Below are 13,471 nucleotides of genomic sequence, written 5' to 3'. Positions count from 1 at the left end.
GGATGGTTGGGAGAAGTTGCTCTCAGAGGATGTGTTGGTACCATTCTTTATTCATGGCTGTGTTCTTAGGCAAAATTGTGAGTGAGCCCACTCCCTTGGCTGAGAAGCAACCCCACACATGAATGGTCTCAGGATGCTTTACTGTTGGCATGACACAGGACTGATGGTAGCGCTCACCTTGTCTTCTCTGGACAAGCTTTTTTCCGGATGCCCCAAACAATCAGAAAGGGGATTCATCAGAGAAAATGACTTTACCCCAGTCCTCAGCAGTCCAATCCCTGTACCTTTTGCAGAATATCAGTCTGTCCCTAATGTTTTTCCTGGAGAGAAGTGGCTTCTTTGCTGCCCTTCTTGACACCAGGCCATCCTCCAAAAGTCTTCGCCTCACTGTGCGTGCAGATGCACTCACACCTGCCTGCAGCCATTCCTGAGCAAGCTCTGCACTGGTGTTGCCCCGATCCCGCAGCTGAATCAACTTTAGGAGATAGTCCTGGCGCTAGCTGGACTTTCTTAGGCACCCTGACGCCTTCTTCACAACAATTGAACCTCTCTCCTTGAAGTTCTTGATGATCCGAGAAATGGTTGATTTAGGTGCAATCTTACTAGCAGCAATATCCTTGCCTGTGAAGCCCTTTTTGTGCAAAGCAATGATGACGGCACATGTTTCCTTGCATGTAACCATGGTTAACAGAGGAAGAACAATGATTTCAAGCACCACCCTCCTTTTAAAGCTTCCAGTCTGTTATTCTAACTCAATCAGCATGACAGAGTGATCTCCAGCCTTGTCCTCATCAACACTCTCACCTGTGTTAACGAGAGAATCACTGACATGATGGCAGCTGGTCCTTTTGTGGCAGGGCTGAAATGCAGTGGAATTTTTTGGGGGGATTAAGTTCATTTTCATGGCAAAGAGGGATTTTGCAATTAATTGCAATTCATCTGATCACTCTTCATGACATTCTGGAGTATATGCAAATTGCCATCATCAAAACTGAGGCAGCAGACTTTGTGTCATTCTCAAAACTTTTGACCACTACTGTACATTAGTTATTTACAATCAGTAACTACAATTGAATATGATAAACTAGATTAGAAATAAGTTAACAATATACAACTTTTATTTTAAAGAGGCATCACATGATACAAAAATATTGATCACAGTGTATTTTCTTAGAAAGATTGTAATTGCAATAAACAAAGAGGTTGCAAACATTAATGGCAATAAATTATATAATCAATATCTGACATACGAATAACAAAACAATTACAAAATAACAAGAATAAGGCTTTAGCCTTCAATTGCTCCCCATCCTTCAGTCTTTTCATTAGATCCTCTCATGATATTTGGGGTTCATATCAATACGTCCATAATATGTCCCAAATGTCACTTTATAATTCCAAAGTAGCCCACAAACTCTGTGTCCTTTCAACCATTTCCGAACTAGGTCCAGGCTAGGTACTTCTCCACAAGATGGCGGCTATCATAATAGATTATAATCATTATAATCGGGTAGCAGGTCAGCTGCATAATGTGAACTCAAAGTTAATCCTGTCCTCTCCAGTATGTTGGTACGCACCGGCAGACCTCCTCGCTGAAGTAAAAACCTGATGCACAGCGCCGATTCCTCCGCACGTCACAAGGTGGTCTGTAGCAACTAGGGGAAGACAAAGAGGATTCATGTTAAAGGGACATTTCAACGATTTTCAACTACATGTTCATTAACATATGTGAAAATGGTGTGTTTCTGTGTTTTGTAGTAAAAAATAGAGAGGAATGTAAGTTTTTCCAATGACATCATCGGTGTGCATTATGTGATTTTAACCACCTATGAGCATTACCTACTATTTACCTACTAATTGTCTACTAATTGGTTGATGATGTCATTGGAAACGCATCTCCCTCTATCTTTTTTACTACAAAACATAGAAACGTGCCATTTTCACATATGTTGATGTTGAGGTGGTGCTGGAGATGATGAGTATGAAGTTGACATTTTTTGAAATGTCCCTTTAAATCATGTAACGTGCAGGAGTTTTAACCATATATACAACCACAGGTTTATTCCTCCTTCTGGTATACCCTTTCTTTTCATCGTTGTCCTACTAGGTACAACCTCTTACTCAGTATATGTCAATGGTATGGCATCAATATAAGGACGTCCCTCAGGTGTCAGATAAAAACTCCCTCAGTTGGGGTCGAAATCAATAGCACACATTTGCTTCAGGAAATGAACATTTTCTAGTAATTTTGGTATCAAATAAAAACAGGACAAAACGAAAGCTGATTTTATTCTATCGGCCGTGTTCCTGACATTGGATCCTTACTGCAGATGGATAGTCATAAATCATATTAACGTGGGGTTACAAGGGGTCACCGTAGAGGGTTGTGGGTTGTTCCTTCAGACATGGGGAACTAGCAGTTAACTGACAGCAGTGAGGCAGTGAAACCTTCTATTTGCCAGTGAAATGTGTTGTACTATAACCAATTAACACCAAGCCCTCAAACTGGGTATAGTTTATCACCCTGGCGCTGGTTTAAGACCACAGGAGCAGAACTAGCAACGTCACCTGAAGAGTGAGATCACTGGTAAATGGGCAGCCCTTATTCCAGGGTTTTTATCGCAGTGTAATTTGCAGGACTGCAAGTTCATTTACAACTCTGGGCGGATTTGTATTCACAGGACTTCTCTCCTTGCAGACTTCTAAAAATAAAGGGGTTGTAAGCTTTGAAATAAAAATGATTGATGTCTAATTCGTGTCTGAGGGCATCTGGAAAATGAACATGTATGACTACCAGTCATGCAATGTCATGTCACAGACATGATACAGTATATAGTATAGCAGTCCATATGAGTTTCTTTGTGTGAAAATAGACATGTTTTTGAATCCTCAATTGTAGTCATCAGTTAATATAATTCATATATTCTAGTGGTTCGCTGACATAATAACTCTTCACTTTCTATTTGAGCCCGTCATTCTAGCTTTGTTGGAGTTCTTAATGATAGAACACTCCACAGCTCTGGATGTGCGGCTGCATACATTTTCTCCGTTACCCAGAGTCTGGAAGCTGGATGTTCTAAATCAAGGACATTTAGCATGGCTCTGATAGAGACCAGCTGGAAAGGGTTAGCCTTAAACAGGCCATGTCATTGTAGGATTTGGCAAACTCAGCTGTATATTACAGCCTTGTGGCTTAGCGGCATGGATCTAACAGGACTTGTACCTAGACTGCATCCCAAATGGCACCCTATTCCCTATTTACTGCATCCCAAATGGCACCCTATTCCCTATTTACTGTGTCCCAAATGGCACCCTATTTCCTATTTACTGCGTCCCAAATGGCACCCTATTCCCTATTTCTGTGTCCCAAATGGCACCCTATTTCCTATTTAGTGCATTACTTTGACCAAGAGCTCTATGCTCTAGTCTCTTCTCCAGTAACTGGCTACTTGAATTACCAATGACTATGCTAATGTATATGGTTTGCTACGGAAATATGCTTTGAAAAGATCTGAAAAGGTTGTCACGGTAGCAATTTGGATTGTCATCATCAGACGTCCCTATCCTCTATTCGTTCCCTTTCTCCATGTCGTCCTCCTCTTTCTTTTCATCAACCCTTCTCATCCTCATCATCATCATCATCAAGCTGTATTTACCTGCAGGTGGCCTGGTGGAACCTTTTGCCTTTTAGGAAGCACCTGTTGGGTGACTCGTTGCACTCGCAGGCACACTTGCTGCGGTTGAGCGGCTGGTGCTTGGGGCACGTCCTGCCGCAGGAGCACTGGCACGTGTCTTTATTGAAAATCTGGTGCGGCCCACAGGACGACGGGAGCGTCTTACACACACACTGGCACGTGTTCTTATCAAGGTAGCGGTGGGGTCCACATGTGCCCGAGGCCCGAAGCTGTCGTCTGCACACACACTGGCACGTCTCCTCGTCCAACTCCTTATCTGACCCGCAGATATCCGCTTCAAACGAGTCTAGAGAGATACAGGGGAGAAGATTAGATAAGAATTATACTGAACAAAAATATAAACGCAACATGCAACCATTTCAAAGATTTTACTGAGTTACTGTTCATATAAGGAATTCAGTCAATTGAAATATATTCATTAGGCCGTAATCTATGGATTTCACATGACTGGGAATACAGATATGCATCTGTTGGTCACAGATACCTTCAAAAAAAGGTAGAGGCGTGGTTCAGAAAACCAGTCAATATCTGGTGTGACCATAATTTGCCTCATGCAGCGCGACACATCTCCTTCGCATTGAGTTGATCAGGCTGTTGATTGTGGCCTGTGGAATGTTTTCCACAGGCCACGATCCAGAGCATCCCAAACATGTTCAATGGGTGACATGTCTGGTGAGTATGCAGGCCGTGGAAGAACTGGGACATTTTCAGATCCTTGTGACATGGGGCCGTGCATTTTCATGCTGAAACATGAGGTGATGGCGGCGGATGGATGGCACGACAATGGGCCTCAGGATCTCGTCACGGTATCTCTGCGCATTCAAATTGTCATTGATAAAATGCAATTGTGTTCGTTGTCCGTTGCTTAAACCTGCCCATACCATTACCCCACAGCCACCATGGGGCACTCTGTTCACAACGTTGACATGAGCAAACCGCTCGCCCACACAACACCATACACGTGGTCTGCGGTTGTGAGGCTGGTTGAACGTACTGCCAACTTCTCTAAAACGACATTGGAGGTGGCTTATGGTAGATAAATGAAAATTACATTTTCTGGCAACAGCTCTAGTGGACATTCCTGCAGTCAGAACTTGAGACATCTGTGGCATTGGGTTGTGTGACAAAACTGCACATTTTAGAGTGGCCTTTTATAGCTTGTTGATTTGCCACACTTGTCAGGTGGATGGATTGTCTTGGCAAAGGAGAAATGCTCACTAACAGGGATGTAAACAAATTTGTGCAAAAAATGTGAGAGAAATAAGCTTTTTGTGCACATGGAAAATGTCTGGCATCTTTAATTTCAGCTCATGAAACATGGGACCAACACTTTACATATTGCGCTTATATTTTTGTTCAGTGTACATTAAAAACTTTATTGTCCAATAGGTTGGCACAAAATGGAAAATTGGCTTTGGCACTCTTGGCATTGAAAGGATAAAAACAGACATTAAAAGTATAAAAACATACACATTACACACATTGAGCATTTCCATGTCAGTTCACCATATTCTTATTGAGAGATCAGGGATGAGGTCAATTATATTTCAATTCAGTCAATTCAGGAGGAGCTTCCTGAATTGACTGAATTGAAATGGAATTGACCCCAACCCAGGAAGAGACAGGATGTGCTCTGAACTGATCACATAAAATAAAATAAAATAAAATACAATTTTATTTGCCACATGCACCGAATACAACAAGTGTAGACCTTACAGTGAAATGCTTACTTACAAGCCCTTAACCAACAATGCAGTTTTAAGAAAAATAAGTATTAAGTAAAAAATTGTAGGGAGGCTATATACAGGGGGTACCGGGTAAAGAGTCAATGTGCGGGGGAACAGGTTAGTCGAGGTAATTGAGGTAATATGTACATGTGGGAAGAGTTAAAATGACTATGCATAGATAATAAACAGAGAGTAGCAGCAGCATAAAAGAGGGGGTGGGGTGGGGTGGACAATGCAAATAGTCCGGGTAGCCATGATTAGCTGTCCAGGAGTCTTATGGCTCGGGGGTAGAAGCTGTTAAGAAGCCTTTTGGACGTAGACCTGGCACTCCGGTACCGCTTGCCGTGCGGTAGCAGAGAGAACAGTCTATGACTAGGGTGGCTGGAGTCTTTGACAATTTTTAGGGCCTTCCTCTGACAACACCTGGTATAGAGGTCCTGGATGGCAGGAAGCTTGGCCCCAGTGATGTACTGGGCCGTACGCACTACCCTCTGTAGTGCCTTGCGGTTGGAGGCCGAGCAGTTGCCATACCAGGCGGTGATGCAACCAGTCAGGGTGCAGCTGTAGAACTATTTGAGGATCTGAGGACCCATGCCAAATCTTTTCAGTCTCCTGAGGGGGAATAGGCTTTGTCGTGTCCTCTTCACAACTGTCTTGGTGTGTTTGGACCATGATAGTTTGTTGGAGGTGTGGACACCAAGGAACTTGAAGCTCTCAACGTGTTCCACTACAGCCCCGTCGATGAGAATGGGGGCGTGCTCAGTCCTCTTTTTTTTCCTGTAGTCCACAATCATCTCCTTTGTCTTGATCACGTTGCGGGAGAGGTTGTTATCCTGGCACATCATTGTCAGTGATCAGGCCTACCATTGTTGGGTCGTCGGCAAACGTAATGATGGAGTTGGAGTCGTGCCTGGCCATGCAGTCATGGGTGAACAGGGAGTACAGGAGGGGACTGAGCACGCACCCCTGAGGGGCCCCCGTGTTGAGGAACGGCGTGGCAGATGTGTTGTTACCTACCCTTACCACCTGGGGGTGGCCCGTCAGGAAGTCCAGGATCCAGTTGCAGAGGGAGGTGTTTAGTCCCAGGGTCCTTAGCTTAGTGATGAGCTTTGAGGGCACTATGGTGTTGAACGCTGAGCTGTAGTCAATGAATAGCATTCTCACATAGGTGGCCTCCTCTGTAGCTCAGTTGGTAGAGCATGGTGCTTGCAACGACAGGGTTGTGGGTTCAATTCCCATGGCGGGCCAGTATGAAAAAATGTAAGTCGCTCTGAATAAGAGTGTCTGCTAAATGACTAAAATGTAAATGTGTTCCTCTTGTGTAGGTGGGAAAGGGCAGTGTGGCGTGCAATAGAGATTGCATTATCTGTGATCTGTTGGGGCGGCATGCAAATTGGAGTGGGTCTAGGGTTTCTGGGATAATGGTGTTGATGTGAGCCATGACCAGCCTTTCAAAGCACTTCATGGCTACAGATGTGAGTGCCACGGGTCGGTAATCATTTAGGCAGGTTATCTTAGTGTTCTTGTTCACAGGGACTATGGTGGTCTGCTTGAAACATGTTGGTATTACAGACTCAGTCAGGGACATGTTGAAAATGTCAGTGAAGACACTTGCCAGTTGGTCAGCGCATGCTCGGAGTAGACGTCCTGGTAATCTGTCTGGCCTTGTGAATGTTGACCTGCTTAAAAGTTTTACTAACATCGGCTAAGGAGAGCGCGATCACATAGTCATCCGGGATAGCTGATGCTCTCATGCATGCTTCAGTGTGGCTTGCCTGGAAGCGAGCATGGTTGTGCTTCCCTTTGTAGTCTGTAATAGTTTGCAAGCCCTGCCACATCTGACGAGCGTCGGAGGCGGTGTAGTACGATTCAATCATAGTCCTGTATTGACGCTTTGCCTATTTGATAGTTCGGACGGCATAGCGCGATTTCTTATAAGCGTCCGGGTTAGAGTCCCGCTCCTTGAAAGTGGCAGCTCTACCCTTTAGCTCAGTGCTGATGTTGCCTGTAATCCATGGCTTCTATTTGGGGTATGTACGTACGGTCACTGTGGGGATGACGTCTTCGATGCGCTTATTGATGAAGCCAGTGACTTATGTGGTGTACTCCTCAATGCCATCGGAAGAATCCCGGAACATATTCCAGTCTGTGCTAGCAAAACAGTCCTGTAGCTTAGCATCTGCGTCATCTGACCACTTCCTTATTAACCGAGTCACTGTTGCTTCCTGCTTTAGTTTTTGCTTATAAGCAGGAATCAGGAGGATATAATTATGGTCAGATTTGCCAAATGGAGGGCGAGGGAGAGCTTTGTATGCGTCTCTGTGTGTGGAGTAAAGGTGGTCTAGAGTTTTTTTTCCCTCTGGTAACACATTTAACATGCTGGTAGAAATGAGGTTGAACGGATTTAAGTTTCCCTGCATTAAAGTCCCCGGCCACTAGGTGCGCTGCCTCTGGATGAGCGTTTTCCTGTTTGCTTATGTCCTTATACAGCTCATTGAGTGCAGTCTTAGTGCCAGCATCGGTTTGTGGTGGTAAATAGACAGTTACGAAAAATATTGAAGAAAACTCTCTTGGTAAATAGTGTGGTCTACAGCAAAACCTGGAGACTTCCTTAATATTAGATTTCGTGCACCAGCTGTTGTTTACAAATATACACAGACAGCCACCCCTTGTCTTACCGGAGTCAGCCATTCTATCATGTCGATGTAGCGTATATCCCGCCAGCTGTATGTTATCAATGTCGTCGTTCAGCCACGACTCGGTGAAACATAAGATATTACAGTTTTTAATGTCCCGTTGGTAGGATATCCTTGATCTTAGGTCGTCCATTTTGTTTTCCAATGATTGTACGTTGGCTAATAGGACTGATGGAAGAGGCAGATTACTCGCTCGCCGTTGGATCCTTACAAGGCACCCCGACCTACATCCACAATATCTCTGTCTCTTTCTCATGCAAATGACGGGGATTTGGGCCTTGTCGGGTGTCTGTTGAATATCCTTCACGTCCGACTCGTTGAAGATAAAATACTCTTCCAATACGAGGGGAGTAATCGCTGTTCTGATATCCAGAAGCTATTTTTGGTCATAAGAGACGGTGGCAGAAACATTATGTACAGAATAAATAACAAATAACGCGAAAAAACACACATAATAGCACAATTGGTCAGGGGGCCGTAAAATGGCAGCCATCTCCTCCCCTCCGGCGCCAGTGATGATATGCAGGTGTTCTAAAGACAGATGTGTTTTATATCCCTGGTTGCTATCGTTTGTGAGTTGTCAGCACTTGTTAACAGATTGTGAAATGTTCTATTTTCGGCTAGTCGTCCGTGTGGAGACGTTGATGTTGTAACCCCCTGGATCGGATGGTATGGAACACTTGGACTTTTCTGAAGAGCTTACAGATGTAGGATCTTAATTTGATCACCCTGTTGTTGCAGGAAATTTCCTGCACAGAAGGAAATGCAAATTTGCTTCTAAAGTTTAATTCCCACTTCAAAATGTCAGACTTGATTTGCCCTAACCTTTCCTGCTGTGAGAAACTGGTCAAATGAAGATCCTATATCTGTACATAAGAAGAACATAGCAATATCCTGCAGAATTGGAAGTTAGCTAGAGTTGTTGTTTGACATCACAGCAGCAAACTATTGGAGATAGATTGAAAAGATTGAGCATTCCTGCCCTAAATCCCTCACAATATATTTTCCCCCCAGTGGAGCAAACAGATGTTTTCCTTACAACACAGGCGAATAAACAAATGTGATATCTTCCAGAGAGAGAGAGAGAGAGAGAGAGAGAGAGAGAGAGAGAGAGAGAGAGAGAGAGAGAGTGTGTGTGAGAGAGAGAGAGAGAGAGAGAGAGAGAGAGAGAGAGAGAGAGAGAGAGAGAGATTTGGCTGCAGTCAGGAACTAAATTCCTGTCGTTACTGTGTTTATGTGTTTGCTGATGAACAGACCCAGATTGCGATGGCAACGCACAGAGATGTTAACCACAGAGAGGTTTCCTAACCCTAACTCATTAATGAACTGTTTGCTTGTATTGTTTGCTGTTGTGGTGCTTCAGATGAAGAGAAAAATAAATGTCCACTTTTCATAATTCATGAGTCTTTAGTGATTGATTTTATTCAATAACACATCCGATAATTGGTCAAGTATTCCTTATGGGATATGCTTGAATATGCATAATGTTGCACTGTGGTTTGCCATGAATCAATGTCATTTGTCAATTATTGAGTCGAATTTACAGTAAATCATAAATCAAGTTTGGCTTTTCCAACAACTTCGCAAGCTGAAAAAAATCACGACATTTTCAGTGGCATCCAAGTCAAAGTTTTTTACAGTTTTACACAGAAGTTTGACACTGTGCCGGCTGACGTCGCCATAATTAACGATGTGTCGACGGTGTCTCTCTGATTTTGGTCATCGTCAGGGGAGGTAGTGTACTGTAGTTAATGGAGCCAGAAAGGTCTCTCACTGATCTTCAGCTCCTCTGTCTTGTGTAGAGATCCTTATAAGCCAATGTTCTGCTTATCTGAAGGGAGAGAGACAGGAGGGAGTGAGGACGTAGCTGCCAGCCAAACTCTGGTTGATTAGCAGAGGGAGTCACCCATAACTACCATTACTTATGTGACTTATGAGATCACCACAAACCTGGAGACAAAAAACAAACGTTCATTCCCTCTACACACACTCTCACTCTTTCTCTTTCTTTCTCTCCCTCTCTCTCTAATTTTCTATTTTTCACTCTCTCTCCGATTCTCCCATCTCTCCCCTCTCTCGCTTTCTCCATCTCTCTGTCACTCTCACTGTATGCCTTCGTCTCTCCATCTCTCTCTCGCTCTTTCTCTCACTCTCTCTCTTACTCTCTTTATGCAAGATGTGGTGATCGCAGAGAAATAGGAGAGTGAGCCCTCTATTAGTTATTAGTGACAACCCTGATGCAGTCAAACCAAAGAAAAACGAAACCCAGATCTAGCTACCTCACCTCCCTCTGTGAATGATACCGTACTCTAGATGATGGTTCAATCCAGACGGACTATAACCAAGGCACAATGACATATCTGTCTCCCTAAATCAAAATCCTAATCCCCTATAGGAGTAATGACACCAACTGTATATTACACAGGCACTATAACTGTCCAGATCTAGGGTTTTGGTGTCTGTTCCTCTGAAGACTTCAGCTAGTGTTTCATACTGACCTGGGGAGCCTCTGACTGCATAGCGGAGACATTCTATTCCATGGGTGCGTCCCAAATGGCTCCCTATATTCCCTTTAGTGTGCTTATTTTCACCAGGGCCCATAGGGCTCTGGTCAAAAGTAGTGCACAATCTAGGGGATAGGGAGCCATTTGGGATACACATGGGATACACATGCACCTCTAATGCACCATTTGGGACACACTGTCCCTGTGAGCAGAGTAGAGCAGAGCACGCACCTCTAAGCTTCTAGATCTACCTCTGATTGGGCCTGTCAAAGCTGGTTAGTGTGAAGAGGAAACATAAATCAGCTCTGCAGCTCTCGTATGGCTCTTGCTATCAAGTCCTCTCGTAGAATTATTCGTCTGTAATGTGGAAGATATAGGCCTAGCTAAATGTTTCTTTGGGTTCCATCAAATTGTAGAACATGGCATTGGGGTTGAATGATAATCAATGAGCAATTCAATTAATTGTCAGCCAGTAAATGCCATTGTATGACTGGACAATAAGCCTACAGATGATCAACATCATCTTTAATTTGGCAACTGCATGAGAAACATCAGCAATGCTTTGATCAAACATTTATCAGCTGATGAAAAGGGGTGATCCCCATTAAACCAAATGTTGATGGCTTGATCTCCCCAATTTACCCAGACCCTTTTTAATATACATTTTAGTCATTTAGCAGACGCTCTTATCCAGAGCGACTTACAGTTAGTGAATACCATTTTTTTTATATATACTGGCCCCCCGTGGGAATCGAACCCACAACCCTGGCGTTGCAAACACCATGCTCTATCAACTGAGCTACATCCCTGCCGGCCATTCCCTCCCCTACCCTGGACGACGCTGGGCCAATTGTGTGCCGCCCATGAGTCACCCGGTCGCGGCCGGCTGCGACAGAGCCTGGATTCGAACCAGGATCTCTAGTGGCACAGTTAGCACTGTGATGCAGTGCCTTAGACCACTGCGCCACTCAGGAGTACGAGTGAGTAAACTCTGAAGCCAAGTCTGTTAAGAGAGATTAACTTTCATGCAACAACAGAATTGTTTGATTGGCTTCCTGCTTTCAGTGCTTCATAAACATTGTGTGGCAGGGGTAGAGTGGCGTGAGCCATGGGCTGCATCCCAAAATGCACCCTATTCCCTACATAGTTCACTATGGGTCCTGGTCAAAAGTAGTGCACTATAAAGGGAATAGGGTCGAATTTGGGACGATACTATGGAATCCAGAGCTCTGGGATTCTTTCTGCATTCTTCTGTCTCTTGTTTGTTCACTCAGAGATCACTCTACTGCGTAGCCACGTCCGCTGAAAAACAACTGCCATGTTGTGTTTTCATAGTGGCAACTCACTGAGACGTGGCCTGGGAGCTTTCAACATCTGTGGACTCGGTTTGTAAATAGTGTATGGGGATCACGCGTACATTCTCGCGTCACATTGAATTGAGCGGAATGAGTTGTTCTCTTGTTGGTGAGTTGTTGAAGAGACTCAAGTGCTGGTCTGTGTCTCTGTGAGGATTTTGAGGGCTGTTGTAAAAAACCAAGAGCACATTGTCCTTCTCCGTGTCCGTTTTCTTTCTTTATTATACTGTAGCATGTTGCTTCACTCTGTCACAGTCTTGTAAGAGGCCAATAAAAGACCATTAATCGTGCACAACACCTTCTCTTGACTCCACCTTCAATCCATACCACATACCACAACTAGGAAACCTTCAGAACAGCATAAGCCTATCTTAGTAATATTGAACTCAAAGAGAAACATAATTCACCACATTAAGCGGTAATTCAGTCTAATAAGCAGTATCTAATTCAGTCTAATAAGCGGTAATTCAGTCTAATAAGCAGTAATTCAGTCTAATAAGCGGTAATTCAGTCTAATAAGCGGTAATTCAGTCTAATAAACGGTAATTCAGCCTAATAAGCGGTAATTCAGTCTAATAAGCGGTAATTCAGTCTAATAAGCGGTAGCTAATTCAGTCTAATTAGCGGTAGCTAATTCAGTCTAATAAGCGGTAGCTAATTCAGTCTAATAAGCGGTAGCTAATTCAGTCTAATAAGCGGTAGCTAATTCAGTCTAATAAGCGGTAATTCAGTCTAATAAGCGGTAATTCAGTCTAATAAGCGGTAATTCAGCCTAATAAGCGGTAATTCAGTCTAATAAGTGGTAATTCAGTCTAATAAGCGGTAGCTAATTCAGTCTAATAAGCGGTAACTAATTCAGTCTAATAAGCGGTAGCTAATTCAGTCTAATAAGCAGTAATTCAGTCTAATAAGCTGTAATTCAGTCTAATAAGCGGTAATTCAGTCTAATAAGCGGTAATTCAGTCCAATAAGCGGTGCAACAGGTGCAGTATCAGCATCAGTACTAGGTCCTACTCACCCGAGTGTTGTGTCTGGGGCGGGGGAGGGGTGTCGCGTTGCACCGCCATACATCTGCACAAGCGGTTGCTCCAGCTGTGGTTCTTTGGGCAGGTTTTATTGGCAACCAGACATCTGTAAAGGGAAAGCAGTTATTAGCATTAGAAGAGGGGGAAACCGACAGACAAAGGCTGTTGACCAGAGCCATATGGGCCCTGGTCAATAGTAGTGCCCTATATAGGGAATAGAGTGCCATTTGGGTGCCAGTAGCTGGAGAGGAAATTCCTCACTTCATCGACATTCATTTACCTGGCCCAAGCTACACTAAGCTATGTAGCGTTTGATGTTGTTTTGGTTGTTGGATGAAATGTGACAGGGCTGGACTGATAGGGCTATTTTAAGGGTTATTTTGTCAACACCCACCCAGCACATCAAAGTTGGGTTAGCAGCACATCTAATCCTAGCGTGAGAGTGAATAAGCCAATTGGCTCTGATGAC

General features: G+C 43.8%; 1 protein-coding gene across 1 annotated transcript in view; it reads right to left on the bottom strand.

Moving 5' to 3' along the window:
* Positions 1-1,100: 1,100 nt before the first annotated feature.
* The window catches only part of LOC311123153 (vascular endothelial growth factor C-like), a 51,412-nt gene continuing 39,041 nt past the window's right edge, over positions 1,101-13,471 (bottom strand). The window contains exons 5-7 of the mRNA XM_084197418.1: positions 12,996-13,108; positions 3,657-3,981; positions 1,101-1,655 (exon numbers count right to left, since the gene is read on the bottom strand). Coding sequence (XP_084053544.1) covers positions 1,544-1,655; positions 3,657-3,981; positions 12,996-13,108 — 550 coding nt within the window. The 3' untranslated portion in view covers positions 1,101-1,543. The remainder of the gene's footprint in view (positions 1,656-3,656; positions 3,982-12,995; positions 13,109-13,471) is intronic.

The sequence above is a fragment of the Coregonus lavaretus genome (assembly GCF_964263955.1).
Source record: "Coregonus lavaretus genome assembly, contig: HAP1_SCAFFOLD_844, whole genome shotgun sequence".
NCBI classification, from domain to species: domain Eukaryota; kingdom Metazoa; phylum Chordata; class Actinopteri; order Salmoniformes; family Salmonidae; genus Coregonus; species Coregonus lavaretus.
This window is presented reverse-complemented; position numbering and strand designations above follow the sequence as displayed.